Here is a 19,729-nt window from a genome sequence, read left to right as displayed (position 1 = left end):
CATTCTGTATCCTCTACAAATAATATAGTCTACTCATATTGAATCAGGCCTTTGTAAACGATGTGAAGTCTACTTCAGTGTTACTTAAAAGGGAACAGCCTAACCTGGCTTGAGGCCATGGTTTCCAACAGACAGTGATCCTCCTGAAGATTGATTGCTTTAAGATTTGTGCTGTGCATCATTCCAGCTAATGACTCAGATATTCTTGTGGTCCCACATCATCAGATCCCAAGCTCAGATGTATCCAATCCCACAGTATTGCAACTTTAATTCTTACAGTTGCTAACAACCTTTCCTTCCTGTCGACATCCTGATCCAGCCTTTCAGTCACAATTCTTGCCAAAAGACATTCTACGCCACCCTGCCTGCCCTGCATTCCACATCCTCAACGATATTTCCCTCAACTGTAAATCGTAATGTGCTACTTCAGCCTTATCTGAGTTCCTCTGCTAACCTACAATGGGACAGTTTTTGGCCTTTGAATAATGTTGTGAGGGGTCTATGCACAAAACACATCAACGCTATAACACAGCGTTTGAGGCACAGGGCAATTTCTAGACCCTTGTCTTGGCAGTGTTAAAATGTTTCTTGTGGAAACTTCTGCATAAAAATGTTGCCAAATCTCTAACAATATAACTGTGTCCAAATGTTTTTTTATAAATTACTTCACTAGCTAATTATCACTTTGAGATGCCCTGCATTTGTTAACAGTATTATATAAATGCATCTCTCACGCAATACCTAGATGACCAAATTCTAAAAAGATTCCTTGTTCATCCCACTTGAGGAAGGCAGACCTTACTACAGAATCAAAGTTATCTTTGAACAAGGGCAGGTACCAGATTTAAACGTGCTTACCTGTTAATAACTGGGGACACAGTCCCAGAGAAATATTTTGCTTGATCCCAAGGCTAAACAAACCCATTAAAAAAAATTGTATCTCTAAGAGGTTAGTTTAACCATGGACGGCTTGCCATTGAGAGATCCAGTTGTGTGTAAGTTTTAATTTACAAATCAATTCCTGAAAGGAAATTCTGTTTAGCAATATATAAATTCCTCAAACATCAATAACACCAAACTGATTGCAGATTTCTGAATCTCTCTGGATCTGGTAATTAGTACTGAATTCCACAGCAAATACTTCATCCTGTGTACAAATACTATCTGCCTTGAATGCCACTGCACTCTATGTTCAGTGTTAGAAATAGCTATTCAAATGGAAAAGAATACTCACCCACTCTACAGAAAAATACCATAATTAACAAGGAAAACATTGAAATTTCAGATGATGCCCAAATCTGATTTTGACATCAGCTTTTCAGTACATTGAAATGCAAAAAGAAGCAAAGGGTATCAAGATTAATGTCTCACACTCAGGATACATATTGCATGCAAAAGACAGTGTACAAAAATGCTAGCTAACCAGTTTTTGTACACATTGCAGTTTTCCAAGGTATCTAACATTTTAAGTGTGCGGTTAAATCCTGTTCTGTTTTTCTGTTGCTTGTCATGTTCATGGGATGAAATGAGTTCAACCCAGCATTCTACTTGTGCCTGCCTGTGTTCTGTGCTATGTAAACATACAGTCGTTTAATGTTGCCTGTGCATTGACTTCACCCAGCCCTATTCACCTATCAGCCATTCTCACTGGCCTACATTTATATCCAGTCTAGTAATGTCTCCATTTTAAAATTCTCACTCATTTTCAAATTTCTCCTCCCTTTAGTTGTCATATCCAGCAATCCCACACCTTTCAAAGATTGCATTTCTACAGTTGTACTCATCTAAGCTTACCTGAAGTTTCATCTTTTATAAACTCACCGATTCCCACAGTTACCTCGACTGTACCTCTTCCCACCTTATCTCCTGTAAAAATGCTATTTCCTTTTCTCAGTCCCTTTGCATCTGCCACACCTGTTCCCAGGATGCTGCTTTTTTTTCTAGAACATCAAGGATGCCCTCCTTCTTCAAAAACAGAGCTTCCCTTCCTCCACTATTGATGTTACCCTCAACCGCTTCTCCTCCATTTCCCGAAAGTCCGCACTCATCCGATCATCCTGCAGCCTTAACAGTGATAGAGTTACTCTTGTCCTTACCTGCCATCCCATGAGTCTCTGCAAGTTCTGCCATATCCAAAGGGATGCTACCACTAAACATATTGTAACCACTTCCCTACCCCTACTCTCTCCATGGCTCCCTTGTCCATTCATTCCTCCCCACTAGTCTCCTTCCTGGCACTTACTCCGCAAGAAGCCTAAGAGCTACACTTGTCCATTCACCTCCTTGCAGAGCCCCAAACAGTCCTTCCAGGTGAGGAACCACTTCATGCGCGAATCTGCTGGGGTTGTCTATCGTGTCCGATGTTCCTGATGCAGCCTCCTCTACGTTGCTGAGGCCACCCTCAAGGTAGAGGGGCAACACCTTTTTTTCTGTTTGGGTAGGTTCCAACCTGACGGCCCAAATATCGACTTCTCCTTCTAGTAAAAAAAAATTTCCCTTCCACTCCACTCTTCTATTCCCCACTCTGGCCCTTTACCTGTTCTCACCTGCCTTTCACCTCTCCCTGGGTTCTATCCTCATTCCCTTTCTCCTATGGTCCACTCTCCTCTCTTACCAGATTTCTTCTCTCCAGACCTTTATCTTTCCCACCCACCCGTTTCACCTATGACCTTCTAGCTAGCCTCCTTCCCCTACCCCACATTTTTATGCTGGCATCTTCCCTCTTTCTTTTCAGTCCTGAAGAAGGGTATCGGCCTGAAACATTAACTGTTTATTCATTTCAATGGATGCTGCCTGACCTGTTGAGTTCTTCCAGTATTCTGTATGTGTTGTTTGGTGCTTTGGATGTCCAGCATTTGTAGACATTCTCGTATTCCCTGAATTTAAACCCTTCATGACTAGAGGCCAGGTTTTCACCTGTTAAGTCTCCATGCTATGACATCTCTACCCTAAGCCATTGTCTCTTTAATTCTCTTTTCTATAAGGCTATCTTTAAAACCTATCTTTGCATTTAAACCTCTGATGTTCTCCGTTTTAAGCCTTGTATGACACCGTTCCTATGACAACGGCAAGATATTACATGATTGGACTACATGAGTGCTGTTTTGTTTTTATTTTGAGGTTAGGAAATGCTGAACAATTTAGGGTAAACTACTTTAAAAAGATTAAGTATATTTAAGTAATCAAAGTTATAAAAAGAATTGTCAACATTAATGGAGAGAAAGGGAGAAAAGACGGAAATTAAGCAATTTTATAAAAAATATGTTTACACGAGTTTTATAATGTAGCGTTATTGCAGCATTAGAGTTTTCTGAAAATGTTAAATTGGGTTTTTCAAGAACACAGAAATTTCCTTAAATGTGTTGTTTGTCCAGAATTAGAAACAGCTCAGATTTCTCAATTTCTCAGTATTTTTTTTGATACTGTAATAGTGTTCCTTTACTAATGTTAATATATTTAGAAAAACGCTTTTGGAAAGGATTACATATTAATTATTTTTTATTCTGGTGTGCAATACTTATCCTCATTTAGTGGTAGAAATAATTTACATAACTTGAGTTATTGTAATAGGCATTGTCCAATGTCAAACTAATGAATTAAGAAGTTGTTCTAATTTATTTTTCTGCAAGACAAGATTAATTGAAGAATTCATAATTTATTTTTTATTACACAAAGAAAATATTCCTCAATGATGTTGGATCCCAATGGTTTTGTGATCCAAAGGTTCTTCAAAAGCCGAGAACGAAGCATAAAACTTCTTGCTTACAATCAATTTATTAAGTGTTACAAGAATGGAAAATGAACACAGAGCCAAGAGAACAAAGAAAAGACAAAGGAAAAGAAGCAGTTTCACCTTCTCACACTCAGACTAGCGATTACTCAAAAACTCCACTGATAACAATTCACCTATAAAATAGCCAGATTCAAGCGTGACACCTGCTGCTAAAAACAAAGGTGTTTCTAGAGAAACACAGAAGCAACTGAACTATAATTACTGCTGGATTTATTACTCAGTTATATTTTACAGGAGATTATATAAATACACAAACATAAGAAAATTAAGAAAGTTAATCTACAAGAAAAATAACAAATCTACACTGTGAATCCAAGTGGTGTTTCATGTAACTAAATGAAAATTTGAAACCAAGAATAAGTAACATAAACAGGTTAATGAGCATTGTGCTTGGTTTTGGAGTTGACCTTGTGGTCTATACTGCCTCTCAATGAAATAGATGTGCAATTGCATTTCACCAACCTCCAACACAGGACTTACTCAAATATTGGTTAAATATTTTTAAAAAAAATTGAAAACTATTGCAAAACCTAAATTTGTATTAGATTGTAATATATTTCGTCCATTTCATACCTTATTCATTAATCTGTATTAGTCCACAACTATTCCACTTTAAACTCAATCTTGTTGCTTAAGAATAACTCTGTAGGACAGGGCATTGGCACCTGATTATATCATAAGTTACCTTCTGAGTTATTTCCTGATTCTTGGGAAGTACAACATCAATAGAAACATATATAAAAATGAGTGTTTTCTTAGGAAAATTATACAGTCCAGTCTACTAACATACAAGTATGTGCCGCCTTAGAGTTGTGGTTAGCATGACGCTGTAACGGCTTGGGGCATTGGAGTTTAGAGTTCAGTCCTGACGCCATCTGTAAGAAGTTTATATGTCCTTTCCGTGAGCACGTCGGTTACCTCTGGTGCTCTGGTTTCCTCCCACAGTCTAAAGATGCACTAGTTGGTTGGATAATTGATCATTGTAAATTGTCCTGTGATTAAGCTAGCTTTGAACAGGTGGGTTGCTGGGTAGAGTGGCTCATTGGGCTGGAAAAGGGCCGGTTCCATGCTGTAACACAAAATAAATAAATAATAAATATGTGACTGTCAGTCCAGTCTAGATTGATGAACTTTTGGTCTGTTTACTGTCTTACTTGCCTTACCTCCCTAATTCAAATTCCAAGTGAGTTTGGAGTCTGGTTAATTTGCAGGTAGGGGGAAGCATAGGAAATAGAAAATGTCACTGTTAGAAGTGGGATGCTCTCTAGAAAGGCTGTTAAGCTATAACCTGGAAACCCAACAAAGGCAGTCTATCTCAGAACCAATACTGTATACTTGACTTGTCGCTGACGTGAACTATCTGAAACAGCAAGAATTCTAATAGCATTAAATTTGATGCTGAAATTCTCAGCAGTAAAGATATTAAATGTCAATGCATCAAGTGCACCAAAAAAGAAACTGACTTGCATTTACATAGTGCCTTTCACAATCTCAGCATATCCCCTAATGTCCTATAGTCACCAAACTGCTTTTGACTGTTACACTCTTGGAGCATTGGGAATATAAGTCAGCTTTACATCTTCATTAATTTATATTCTTTAATAACTAGAGAAGAAATAGTAAACCCCCAGTAGTGTTACTTAAAATTTAAATCATCTTTGATAAGGATTAGTTGTGGCAGCAATTTTTAACTTTTTGATGTTATCAGAAGTGATAAAGAAATGCAACACGTAGCACCATTTAAATGAGGATTTTGTGTACTGATAATACCTAGCAAAATGAAAGGAAGACAAGAAGGTTTGAGGATTACTTTAGACGTACTGACTCTCATTGTGCTCCCAATAATTATCCAGCACCCAACAATCAGGATGTATGGCTACCCAATCACACTTGTCCCCCACCCATGTGCCATGTGTGCTGGCTCCCTTCATCAATCCTCAAACCCAAGTCTATTCTATTTTCTTTTAGTCACGGCAGAGTGTGCAAAGAAAGTGTGTAACAGCTGATCAGCGGCACTTGAAGTTACTGGCTGTGGCCACTGTGAAATTTTGCCATGGCACACCAACAAACAAGGAAGTTATCAATTGCCTCTGCAAAGATTCTTCAGTGCTCTTTTAGTAAATGATTGGTCGGTTAAACCTATCACCCCTACTGGGGCATAGGCTGCTGACAGCAGTTCACCAGTGTCCTCTGTTGCCGGCCAGTCTTTCAAGTTGTCCACAGTTGTAATAATCTTTGAAGATCCTTCCTTTCCCAGGGATGAGGTGTTTGGAGCTTCTGTTGGCGTTTTCACCCTTTGCCCAAACTTTCTCCTTTCACAGCAGTCTCAGGACCATCCATGGCGGAGTTTCTTTCAATAAATAGCACTGAGTAATTTCTAGGCTCCTTTGCCTCATTTTCCTGTATCAGTACTGTGGATTCAAAACATAATTCAGTTTTCTAGAAAATGCATCATTGCTGATAATTAAGCCAACATTTGTTACTTCATTCCAGTCAAGTGAAGTGTAAGCCTATATTCCCATACAGAAACAATCAATCTGGTGGAGGAACTCAGCAGATTGAGCAGTATCTTTTGGGGGGGGGGGGGAGAGCAGTTGTTAACACTTCAGGTCAGGTCCTGTCATTAGGACTGAGAGTGGAGAGGAAAGTTAAGTGGTATAATGAGGAGAAAGGGAGTGGTGAGACAGGGACTAATAGGTGATTAATAGTCCATGGATAGGTGAAGGGAGATAGGAAGATGAAGCCAGTGGACAGAGTAGTGAGTGAATTGTGGAAACAGCTGCAGGAGATTGATAAATGGGAACAAAAAAGCTATCAGTGCCGGAATCTGATAGGTAGGGAACGTCATAATGGGAACGATTGGAGGAAAGGTGAAGGGTAGATGGAATCAGATGTGTGTGGCTAACAGAAATGAAATATGTCTGTTATCATAAATTTATGGTTGTAGCATGGATCAAATTTGATATGATACTCTAGGAAAGTCCTCAACACTATCACCAATAAACTGTTCCTTGTATGAAGATTCTCTTCATGTGTTGCTTATGGGCTACAAGCGATTATTTTACATGACAAGTTAACCAACAATAATAATATGAAATAAAGGACTGAAATTATGGGCTATGAAGAAAAACTATACCTTTTATGTTCACTTTCGCATTGTGATGTGAATGTTGCCTTACATAAAGTATTCTACTCATTATGAAAAAATGTTTAATATTTAAACATACTAATGTTTCATCAATATCATATTGTAGAAACATTTATTAGGTACAAAAATTATCTAATAAAGTGGCCACTGAGTCTATGTTCATGGTCATCTGCTGCTGTAACTCATCCACTTCAAGGTTTGGCATGTTGTGCATTCAGAGATGCTCTTCTGCACACCACTTTTGCAATACGTGGATAGTTGAGTTACTGTCACTTTCCTTTTAGCTTGAACCAGCCTGGCCATTCTCCTTTGATCTCTCTTATTCACCAGACATTTTCACCACAGAACTGCCACTCACTGGATATTTTGTTCTTTGCTCCATTCTCTGTAAACTCTAAGGACTGCAGTGTGTGAAAAGACCTGAAAATAAGCAGTTTCTGAGATACTCAAGACACCCAGTCTGACACCAACAATTATTCCACGGTCAAGGTCACTTAGATCACATTCCTTCCCCATTGTGATGTTTGATCTGAACAAAACTTAACCTCTTGACCACATCTGCATGCTTTTAAGCATTGATTTTCTGCCTTATGATTGTCTGATTAGGTATTTTCATTAATGTACTGGTGTACCTAATAAAGTGGCCACTGGGTGTATTTAATCAAACAAAATGGTAAAAAGCACTCCACAGCAACTTCAAGCAGTGGTCTCACCAAAGAAAATAATTCAACTGTTATAATAAACTGTAAGAAACATATAGATTGCAGTTGTTAATTGGGGTTATATGATTTCTTATGTCTTGTAGTGCTAACAGTGATTTTGTAATAACCAATATCAGCAGATATGAAAATTGTAGAAGTCACATAGAATGGACAGGAAAGTGGATGTGCAGCTTAAATCTGATCACATAGAATGGTGGAGCAGACTCCTGTGGTCAATAGCATAGCTGAGCTTCTGTTCTAACATTTCCATACTGGTATTCTCCGAGTTTTACCACTTGTGTGCCCCCATTTTACTCTTGGGGACGGGGGGTTCTATTCTCCTGGGTCAGAGATCCTCAAGCTCAAATGTGAAACTCTGCACGAAGAGACTCCACAGTAGTGCTCACTGAGTATGTTGCTGAACTATCATGAGATGAGGCTGCGGGAAGGCTATCATGACCTGAGGAGAGGCACGATTCACATATAGGAGGCAATTGAAAGCTGTTGGAGAGAGAGCAGCCTTCCATAAGATCTTTCAACCATACCACATCTTAAGATAGCCTTTGTGTAACTGTCACAGGGATTACCATCATTCAGCCATCTTAATCTTACTGGAAGCATCCGAAGTTCAACCTGATTTGGAACCACCAGGCGCTGCAGGTGGCAAATTTAAAGAGAAACTTCACCATGTGATCATGCAAGTCGGAGCTGGCTTGCCAGTGATGAATGAGGGGGCTCATGCTTGAGCACAGCAGACCAGAACTCAACAACTTTGTGTCAGACTCCCCTTAATAAAAAGTGGAAAATACCCTGCTAGGCATTTGGCAGTCTGGAAAAGGATTGTAAAGCAGAAGTGAACAGAATGAAATAATTGCAGACTTTACAAAAAATGATTTTCCACTATTACATCAGTTAATAATTGTGTTTTTGTACCGACTCTAAATTAGATAAAATGCATGAAACTAATTACTTGTATATTAAAAAATAGTAGATTTAAGTTGAGTCCTAATACAGATCATCCCCATGTTCTGAACACTGACTTATAGACGTACTTACCTATGAATAAAATCCCATGATATTATTCAATTCAAAAGTCCAACGTTCATCTCATTCATTCTTATGAATAGCAGAACTAATTTCTTTATTTCTCTCTTTCCACTTTTAGGAATTCTTCTTTCTTCTCAGACTTACATGCTTTTGATATCATTCATTATAATCTTGTGATATGGCTACCAGAGTGTGATTATTGTGTATGTTCCAATGTATAGACAAAATCAACTTATGAAAATCTGTACAAGTGGATGTAGCTTGTTACCCAGAGCTGGTCTGTAATTGTATTTAGTTATACAGTAGTAGTAGTAGGCATCGGTCGATCTCGGGCATCATGGGTTTGTGCCTCTGCTGGTCTGTGTCCTGTCCAGGGGGCAAGCCTGGGCAGGAAGACTTGAAGAACCGGCTGTAGCCCATGCAGTGGGTTCCCCCTCTCTATGTCACTGATGTAGCCCAAGGGAAGGGCAAGCGCCAATACAGCTTGGCACCAGTGTCGTCGCAGAGGATGCCAGAGTGAAGTTGTAAACAACATCATCAAACTGTCTTAGAGACCCCAGCTCCGAAATCCTTCCTCAGGGTTTACTCCCGAAGCCTTTCCCATGGGTGGGTATGGCCGCAAGGCAGCGGAGGTTTAAAATCAGAGTTTTCCTTTTCCTATGCGGGCTGCCGTCCAAGGCTGACGAGCCCCATCTGCCCAAATTTTTAATATATATTATACCAGACATCAGTCTGCGCACGAACAATATAGTTACATCCACTATGCCTTCCAGATGTTTAGTGATCAATGACAAGATTATTCTCCAAGAGTCTGAATTATGTTGCTATTAAGGGCTCTCTAGTCCCTAGCAGTGTTTCTTCATCTAATCAAGGGACTGTGGAATTTTAGGTTCTAATGTAATAAAAGAATTTATACACTTAGGAATGTTAGTGCACATATATAGAATTGCATTTGTTACTGCGTGAGAAATTTTACAACAGTTTCCATTGCCTGTGATTCACTGAGAGCATTAGTGGAGCCAGTATCTAGATAACATCATATATTTGGACTAAATCTTCCAAGTGGACAGTTACAGGGCAAGGCTAAGAAAACAATAAAAGTAGTTCAGTTGCTTTGTTTTAAAAGTGGGTTTTCAGCTACACACTGAATGCAGCAGTATGGATACAAAACCGTGATCTTGGAAGCAGCTAAGTGGATCACCAGAATTACAATTTTCATTTCTATTTGCCTGAACCTACTTGGTAACCAAAATGTGTAAAATGAATCTACAAACGTACTTGAAAAATTATGGTGATCACGTGGTAGTTAGCAATCATTTTAGTTCAGTTTTGGATAGTAGCACAACATCTCATTGAAACCTCATAAACCCCTCTCCAAATCAATCAGTATGATGATAACTTTGTGGTGTTCAATAAGAATCCTTAAAATAGAACAAGCCAGTTTCATCAAGAGATTATGTAATTTATTTATTTTTTGAGATGCAGTGCAGAATAGGCCCTTCTGGCCCTTCGACCGGCATCGATTTAACCTTAGCCCAATGATCTTCTTCTTGTGGTATTTTTGTCTGAGCTAGTACTGAAAGTTTTTGTTTTAAAATTCTAAACATAGTTTATAGTGGAGCTGTCATTTGTACAAGTTCATGTGTGTACAGGGCAATGAAAAACTTACTTGTAGCAGTATCACAGGCACATAGCATTGTATAAGCAGCAGTCACAAGAAGAAAAAACACACATTAATCATAGATTATTTACAATAACATAAGATACACAAACATGATTTGAAATTGGTTATATGTTTAAATGTGTTCACACTGGGTTAACAAAGTCTCTATACTTTTATTATTTAAGTCCATGGACATGTGGCTGTCTCATCAAAGGCACTCTATCAAATAGATAACGTATTATTGAACTAATGCAATCTTTTTCATCTCAGTACAGAGCTTTTTCTGAGAAACCATTGTTTGGGGGAGATGGGATGTAAAATGCAGCCCTTTTGATCTATTTCCTGCACTTTTAATTAATGACCTACAGAAACTTCGCGATGCTTTGAAATTATCTAAATGTTGCAGATAAACCTTTACAGGAAATATTTCATTATTACATTTAATCTCATTAGTTTAAAATAATCTAATCTTTGTCTCCAACAAGATTATGGATTACCTAAATACTTCAAAAACAATGACATTAAAAGTCAAATAAAGTTCAAGGAAAGTCATGCATTTTTGGACTATGTAAAGAATATTCAAGTTAGTCAAAAGTTACAACCTTGTACCAGCTTTAAGTTAGTGTCTAGGTAAGAAGGAGTCGTAGGCTTGAGGTAAGTAGCTTTAAGGTTCCAGTCAGCTCAAATCTAATTGACCAGTGGAACAGACTCAAGGAACCTACCATCTTATCCTCTTATTCCATCTTATTCTAGCATCCGCAGACTTTCTTTGGCTTGTGATTTGACCATCTTATCCTCTCTGTTTCGATTATTTCTGTATTTAAGTATTCTCAATTAGTGTGTCATATTTGAACTGATGATTCTCCATCTGTTTTGAATGGTTTAATGCTAGTCAAAATGTTTAAATTCAAATAAATAACTGCAATAATTCAAATAATTGCACCTTAACAGACGGGGGGACCAGTGTTTTGGCAGGCAGGTTTGCCACTGCTACTCGGGTGTGTTTAAACTAAGTAGTGGGGGGGAACTGAAAATATAAGAATGGAGTTAAAGGGAATGAGAGAATAAGAAAAGTTAAGACAGACAACAGAATTAAAGGGGCAGAAAGATCAGGAAGGGATCGGAGAGTATGGGCAAGTGCAATTGGAATCGATGTAAAAGGTGAGGGGAGTAAAAGTATTGAGGATTAAAAGTATTACATATGAATGCACAGAGTATAAGAAATAAAGTGGATGAGTTTGAGGCTCAGCTGGAAATTGGCAAGTATGATGTTGTGGGAATAACAGAGACATGGCTGCAAGAGGACCGGGGCTGGGAAATGAATATTCAGGGTTACACATCCTATCGAAAGGACAGACGGGTTGGCAGAGGGGGTGGGGTGGCTCTGTTGGTGAGGAATGAAATTCAGTCACTTGCGAGGGGGGACACAGAATCAGGAGATGTAGAGTCAATATGGATAGAACTGAGAAAATGCAAGGGCAAAAAGACCCTGATGAGAGTTATCTACAGGCCCCCAAACAGTAGCCTAGATATAAGGTGTAAGTTAAATCAAGAGTTAAAATTGGCATGTCGCAAAGGTAATTCTATGGTTGTTATGGGGGATTTTAACACGCAGATAGACTGGGAAAATCAGGTTGGTCCTGGACCCCAAGAAAGGGAGTTTGTGGAATGCCTCAGAGATGGATTCTTAGAGCAGCTTGTATTAGAGCCTAACAGGGAGAAGGCAATTCTGGATTTAGTGTTGTGTAATGAGCCAGATTTGAAAAGGGAACTCGAGGTAAAGGAGCCATTAGGAGGTAGTGACCATAATATGATAAGTTTTAATATACAATTTGAGAGGGAGAAGGGAAGATTGGAAGTGTCAGTATTACAGTTGAACAAAGGGGACTATGGACACATGAGGGAGGAGCTAGCAAAAGTTGACTGGAAAGATACCCTAGCAGGGATGGCAGTGGAACAACAATGGCAGGTATTTCTGGGAATAATACAGAAGGTGCAGGATCAGTTCATTCCAAAGAGGAAGAAAGAGTCTAAGGGGAGTAAGGGGCGACTGTGGATGACAAGGGAAGTTAAGGACAGTATAAAAATAAAAGAGAGGAAGTATAACATAGTAAGGGTGAGTGGGAAGCCACAGGATTGGGAGACTTTTAAGGAGCAATAGAAGATAACTAAAAAGGCAATACGGAGGGAAAAGATGAGGTACGAAGGTAAGCTAGCCAAAAATATAAAGGAGGATAGTAAAAGCTTCTTTAGGTATGTGAAGAGGAAGAAATTAGTTAAGACCAAAGTTGGGTCCTTGAAAACAGAAATGGGTGAAATTATTATGGGGAACAAGAAAATGGCAGATGAGCTGAACAGGTACTTTGGATCTGTCTTCACTAGGAAAGACACAAACAATCTCCTGGATGTAATAGTGGCCAGAGGATCTAGGGTAACAGAGGAACTGAAGGAATTTTGCATTAGGCAGAAAATGGTGTTGGGTAAACTGATGGGACTGAAGGTTGATAAATCCCCAGGGCCTGTTGGTTTGCATCCCAGGGTACTTAAGGAGGTGGCTCTAGAAATTGTGGACGCATTGGTAATCATTTTCCGATGTTCTATAGATTCAGGATCAGTTCCTGCAGATTGGAGGGTAGCTAATGTTATCCCACTTTTTAAGAAACGTTTGACTAATGCTTGACTAATCTTCTAGAATTTTTTGAGAATGTGACTATGAAAATGGACATGGGAAAGCCAGTGGATGTAGTGTACCGGGACTTTCAAAAAGCCTTTGATAAGGTCCCACATAGGAGTTTAGTGTGCAAAATTAGAGCAAATGTTATTGGGGGGTAGGGTACTGACATGGATAGAAAATTAGTTGGCAGACAGGAAACAAAGAGTAGGGATTAATGGGTCTTTTTCAGAACGGCAGGCAGTGACTAGTGGGGTACCGCAAGGCTCGGTGCTGGGACCGCAGCTATTTACAATGTACATTAATGATTTAGATGAAGGGATTAAAAGTAACATTAGCAAATTTGCAGATGACACAAAGTTGAGTGGCAATGTGAAATGTGAGGAGGATGTTATGAGAATGCAGGGTGACTTGGACAAATTGGGTGAGTGGGCAGATGCAGTTTAATGTGGATAAATGTGAGGTTATCCACTTTGTTGGCAAGAACAGGAAGGCAGATTACTATCTGAATGGTGTCAAGTTAGGAAAAGGGGAAGTACAACGAGATCTAGGTATCTTTATTCATCAGTCACTGAAAGTAAGCATGCAAGTACAGCAGGCAGTGAAGAAAGCTAATGGCATGCTGGCCTTCATAACGAATGGAATTGAGTACAGGAGCAAAGAGGTCCTTCTGCAGTTGTACGGGGCCCTAGTGAGACCACACCTGGAATATTGTGTACAGTTTTGGTCTCCAAATTTGAGGAAGGACATCCTAGCTATTGAGGGAGTGCAGCATAGGTTCACGCGGTTAATTCCCGGGATGGCGGGACTGTCATATGTTGAAAGATTGGAGCAACTGGGGTTGTATACACTGGAATTTAGAAGGATGAGAGGGGATCTGATTGAAACACATAAGATTATTAAGGGATTGGACACGCTAGAGCAGGAAGCATGATCCCGATGTTGGGGGAGTCCAGAACCAGAGGCCACAGTTTAAGAATAAGGGGTAGACAATTTAAAACGGAGTTGAGGAAAAACTTTTTCACACAGAGTGTTGTGGTTCTGTGGAATGCTCTGCCTCAGAAGGCAGTGGAGGCCAATTCTCTGGATTCTTTCAAAAAAGAGTTAGATAGAGCTCTTAAAGATAGCGGAGTGAATGGATATGGGGAGAAGGCAGGAAAAGGGTACTGATTGTGGATGATCAGCCATGGTCACAGTGAATGGTGGTGCTGGCTCGAAGGGCTGAATGGCCTACTACTGCACCTATTGTTCATTGTCTATTGTCTAAAAATATTGTGAAATAATACCATTTCTTATTTTATCAGAATCAGGTTAAAAATGGTTTGGGCTGGGAAGAGTTTCTCTAGTGATTTATTTATTATTATGTAGCGCTTCACTGCAGACCAAATTATTTAGCACACCACAGGAGTCTGAGAACATTCACACTCCATCAGATACTAAAATTCAGCATCTGAATTTCACAATTTTGCGGGAAAGAAACCTCAACCACTCAAAATGAACAAACTTCACAACATATGCCAGTGATATTAAACCTGATTCTGATGCACTGTACATGAATGAGCTGCTATTGTTTTATAGCTAGATCTTATTAATCATAATATTAACATTGTCACATTGGGAAATGTAACTGGGAAATTTTACAGTTATTGGATTTGGACTAGTGTAGAATTAAAAATATTGAAACGAATATTGGGATCCATTTCAGATTGACAATTATTTACCATTGATTCCTGCTATCTTCCCCAAATATTCTTTACTGGTTTAAATAGTGAAATCACTCATATTCATTTATTTTACATGCATGGTTTTCACAACATAACTGTTCAAATATAAGTAAAATTAAACCCATTAATTGAACTCTTCATAACTCGAGCTTAAGGAGCAAAAAGAAATTCCAAAGATGGGGCTATGTTGATGCATACTTGATAGAAGAGGTTCCCAAACTTCTTTTATACCATGGACCAATGCCATTTGGCAAGAAAGTCCCTGGAGCCCAAGTTAGGAACCCCTGTCCTATCGCCTTCTTGATTAAAAAAAAACACAAATCAATTTCACCACATCTGTGTTACAGGACTCGATGATCAAGAAAACTAACATCTGGAAATGATCCATTCTTGTTTCTTTCCAAAAACAATGGTCCTTTTCCCCAACTGCTGTTCCACAAAGAACAAACTGGAAGGAATGTTACGTTCAGATATTGCTTTTCAGCAGAAGAATACTAGATGTGCATTCATTTAAATGAGCCACCAATAATTTGCATAGTAGATCAGAAACCTTTGAAGGAAATGCTGTAATTTTTCTGACTAATTTGTGTTATACTTGCGTTATAACACCATACTTGTTCCTGTTGTCATAATTTTCAGTTGAACTAGAGCAGGCAGAATTTTTAATCCCAAAATCAAAGGGTACCAGCACAATATTATCATCAAACCCCTTCCACAATTTACTGTACTCAGAATAAATGACTTACTTAGCCTAGGTTAGTGTAGCAAGTTGTGATTCTCACTTTCACATTCCATCTGAATTTTCATCCTCCTTTATCGACTGCTCTGTCTCAGCCTCCAAAAATAGTTTGGCATCTAGTAGCCACAGCTACCTTAAAAAGACTTCCTCACAGTTTGGTTCCTACAAGGATTCTGCTCCACGCTTCCTCTTACTATAGCTGCCTTGTATGTTCCTATGATAGCAGTTTATCCAAAATGCTTTTTTTATTTGCCCTCTACTGTCTTTGGCAAAGGTCTCTATACCATTTCCCATGTTTCTGATACTCATTCCCTTTCCTCTCACCCAGAACAAGGATGGGATTTCACTTGCCTTCACGTTTGATCTTACGAGCATCTGTATTCAATGATCATCCTCCTCGGTTTATGCCAACCTAACTCACATGTTCCCTTCCCTTTCAGAGATCATTCCTTCTGCAATTCTCTCATTCTCTCTTCCCATTCCACAAACACTGTCCTCTTCTCATACCATCTTACCACTAGAGGTAGCAAGGTATATCTCACTGTTCTCCACCCACCTGCCGGATCTCTGTGTGAAAAGCAAAGACCTGAAGTTAAGGAAAGCTGCTTCTTCTGGTTTTGCTGACTGTGCACCAGACTTTGGATTCTCGTAGTGGTGATGTGATCAAACAAACTTTGCAGACCAGTCCTGGTTTAGGAACCACTTCTCCATTCTTTTCAGTTGCACAAAACCAGCTATTATTGGTTAAATTAATATTTTTACTAAAATATTTAAAGACTCAAAATGTTGACTTCTGTATAATTTTCATAAAAATACATAAAATATAATACCGTGAATACATAAACTGCCTATGAATAAAATACATTTCAATCTGGAGATCGTGTGTTCCAAAATTCATTATCATAGCTTATGAAGAAAAAAAAACTCTATATCCCTACTACTAAAACCTCACCAAATTTCCCTGGAAACTATTATTTACAAAAAGACTGATAGATTCCCTATTCTTCACTTGTTTTGACCTAGTGCCATGGGATCCTACCTGCTAGCTTGAAGATAATTCTTTCATTTATCTTGGGTGAATAAGTGCTAACTAAACAAATAATGATTCTGAAAGGAGCAAAATCCTAAACTTATGCTACGTACTATTTCAGTGATCAGCTTTTCTGTTCTTGATTCAGTGAAAAATTAGAAAAAACTAAAATTAACCAAGAGAAATCATGAAGCTCTGATATCACTATAAATCAGAATCAGGGTTATTTTCACCGACGTAAGCTATGAAATTTGTTGACCAGCCAATCTATGTCACTCCTGTATGCCTCCTTACCTCTATCTGTAATTCTGTCAACAGTGCTGTCATTGGCAAATTTATAGTTAGTGTTTGACCTGCGTCTAGCCATACAGTCATGAATGTGGATCCAGGGATTCCTAATCTTTTTTTTATGCCATGGACGCTTACCATTAACTGAGAGGTCAGTGGACCCCAGATTGAGAACCTCCCTTGTAGAGAGGGTAGAGTCGTGGGGTAAGCAGGATTCCTTGAGGTGCCCCTGTGTTGATGATCAGTAAGCAGATGTTATTTCCATTCTGCATTCACTGTGGTCTCCCAATGAGGAAGTCAAGAATGCAGTTGCAGAGTGAAGTATAGAGGTCCATGTTTTGAAGCTTGTTGATTAGTATTCAGGGGATAGTGGTGTTGAATATTGAGCTGTAATCAATAAACAGCAGCCTAACATTTGCATTTCTATTGTGCAGGTGATCCAAAGCCCTGTGGAGAGCCAGTGAGATTGCGTCCAGTAGTCCTGCTGTGCTTATAGGCAAACTTCAGCTGGTCCAGGTCCATACCTGTGCTCAGGTAGGAGTTAATTCCAACCTCACAAAATACATTGTCACAGTAGGTACGAGTGCGGCAAGGCGATAGTCGTTAAGGCAGCTCACCCTGCTCTGTTTGGGCACCAGTGTGGTTGATGCCCTTTTGAAGCAGGTGGGGATCTCTGAATACGGCAGTGAGAGGCTGGAGGAGTTCTTGAGCCCTCCTGTCAGTTGGTTGGAACAGATTTTCGGTACCCTGCCAGGTATACCTTCAGGCCACAACGTCTTGCAAGTGTTCACCCTCTTGACAGATGCTTTGACCGCAGTATCCGAGACCAAGATTGCAGAGTCACCAGATCTATGGGGATCTGCACAGTTGTAGTTTCATTCTCCCATTTAAAGCATGCATAAAAGGTGTTGACCTCATTGATGAGTGAAGCATCCTGGCCAATTATGCTATTGGTTTTCACTTAATGGGAAACAATGGCATTTAAACCCTGCCACAGTTGATGTGCATCCAATCGTGTCCCTAACTTCACAAAGAATTGCCAGTTCAATCTCCCAGTGGCCTTCTCCAGGTCCCACCTGGACTTCTTGTAGGGTTCTGCATCATGGACCTCAGTTGACAGAGACCTAGTCCTGAGCAGACTGCAAAACTCTTGATACATCCACAGCTTCTGGGTTGGGTACATTCAATGAATCAAATATTTATCTTCTAAAATAAAAGAGGATATCATTCCATTTGCACCATCTAATATACATGTCCTCAGCTTCATGCTAATCATAAATTGTCCTCTGATGCAATCTAAACACACACACAGCTGCAGTATAGAATGCAAACAACACCACTAAGGCCAACCATGGTAAATAAAAGTCACAGGCCAGCAAATAAAATTTGAAGTCTGATGAGCAAAGTCAAAAAAATACAAAAGGCTGTTAAAAACATTAAATTTGCAATGTTTATTTTAGGAAATATATATCAAACACACTTTTTTTATTTTATACAAAAAGTCTAATTTGACAACGTAAACCCCCAAAAATGCACATCAAAGGTCATACAATGAAAGACAAAAGATAAGCTTCAATTTTCAATATAATTAATTACATTTTCAAAGTATTGAGTGACTAACATGACATTTCCTTTACACTTTGTTTAGATGGATAAAGATTCAACAAGTGCCTTATTTTAATGAAACTATACCCTTATATCTTTCAGTGAGCAATACAATTTTTGGCGAAGAAGCATTTTTTCTACCTATTGTATAATATTGTTTACATCACTAAAAAGCTTGTTTTTTGTACAACAGGCCCCATGTTATTTCACAATTTTTCGTGGTTTAAATTTTGTGTTATCTTTCACCTCCAATGAAAGCAGTCAAGGAACAAAAGTAGTTTGGGGATTTTCTTGAATACATGTCAGTTGGCTGTGTTTTGATATACTGAAACATGCTAGTAATATATTGGAAATAAATAGAGCAGTAATAATTAAGCCAATTACTTTCCTTTTTTGTTCAGTAAAACACTTAATTAGCTTCAGCACTGCAATAGTATTAAAAGCAATGTTTAATCCACAAAGCATTCTGTTCACAAATTAACATAAAAAGCATTATGCTCTCAAATTGACAGTTTTGCTATATGCTTCCCCAGAACAATTTAGTTTTATTACAGAAGAAAATTTCACCCACAAGATAAATTTTGTGACTCCCTGCTAAATATTTCTTAATAATCTCTTTGGTCTCATCTGAAAGAACACCCATGAACCTAACTAATATAAAAACATGGCAAGTACGCATCACTTAGTTTTGCGACGTGTTGAGTCTTTTCTTTTGTGAACAGAACTACATCGTGTGGAATAAATAATCTTAAAACAAGCAGTGCCAATACACTACCACATAGTTTTTACCTAAATTATTAGCTGGTCAAAACAATTCAGCAGCAAGGAGGATGAGCTGAACACCTTTTACATGTTGCTGTTCAAATCCTTTTCTGCTAATCCATTGGAAATCCCATTCCCCTCACTCAGCCGCTGAACTCTGTACGCTTCATAGTGAATGGTGCTGGTTACATCCTTGAGGTTCTGCATGTGAGTCCTGAGGAACATTAACAGAATTATAATCAAAGTATGAAATACAACCGTTGTAAGCTGTTTCATCTGGTAGCATGATGATATTTTGCGTTGGGATTTTCTTTCAAAGGTAGGGTAAGGCTTATGGTCCACAGTTATTTGTGCACAAAATCTATGGTTAACAATGAATACGCAAAGGTTACTGTCTAAATTGGCTTATCTGTGAGAACAGCATTGCGAAGACTGGCTCAACACAGTTGTGTTTTGCAGTAGATACAAACAATTCAGAACAGCAACACACATAAAAGTTGCTGGTGAACGCAGCAGGCCCGGCAGCATCTCTAGGAAGAGGTGCAGTCGACGTTTTGG

At 38.9% G+C, this 19,729-nt stretch overlaps 1 protein-coding gene across 4 annotated transcripts in view; it reads right to left on the bottom strand.

The window, feature by feature from the left end:
- Positions 1-18,297: 18,297 nt before the first annotated feature.
- Positions 18,298-19,729, bottom strand: part of septin9a (septin 9a) — a 334,059-nt gene continuing 332,627 nt past the window's right edge. For 3 of the 4 annotated variants that reach the window (XM_072242669.1, XM_072242672.1, XM_072242671.1), the window contains one exon: positions 18,298-19,385. In XM_072242669.1, the coding sequence (XP_072098770.1) occupies positions 19,256-19,385 (130 nt within the window). In that variant the 3' untranslated portion in view covers positions 18,298-19,255. The remainder of the gene's footprint in view (positions 19,386-19,729) is intronic. The other variant, XM_072242673.1, reaches the window with a different exon arrangement.

Source organism: Mobula birostris, chromosome 24 (assembly GCF_030028105.1).
Source record: "Mobula birostris isolate sMobBir1 chromosome 24, sMobBir1.hap1, whole genome shotgun sequence".
Taxonomy (NCBI): domain Eukaryota; kingdom Metazoa; phylum Chordata; class Chondrichthyes; order Myliobatiformes; family Myliobatidae; genus Mobula; species Mobula birostris.
The sequence above is the reverse complement of the archived record's forward strand: the minus strand, read 5'-3'. Positions and strand labels throughout refer to the sequence as shown.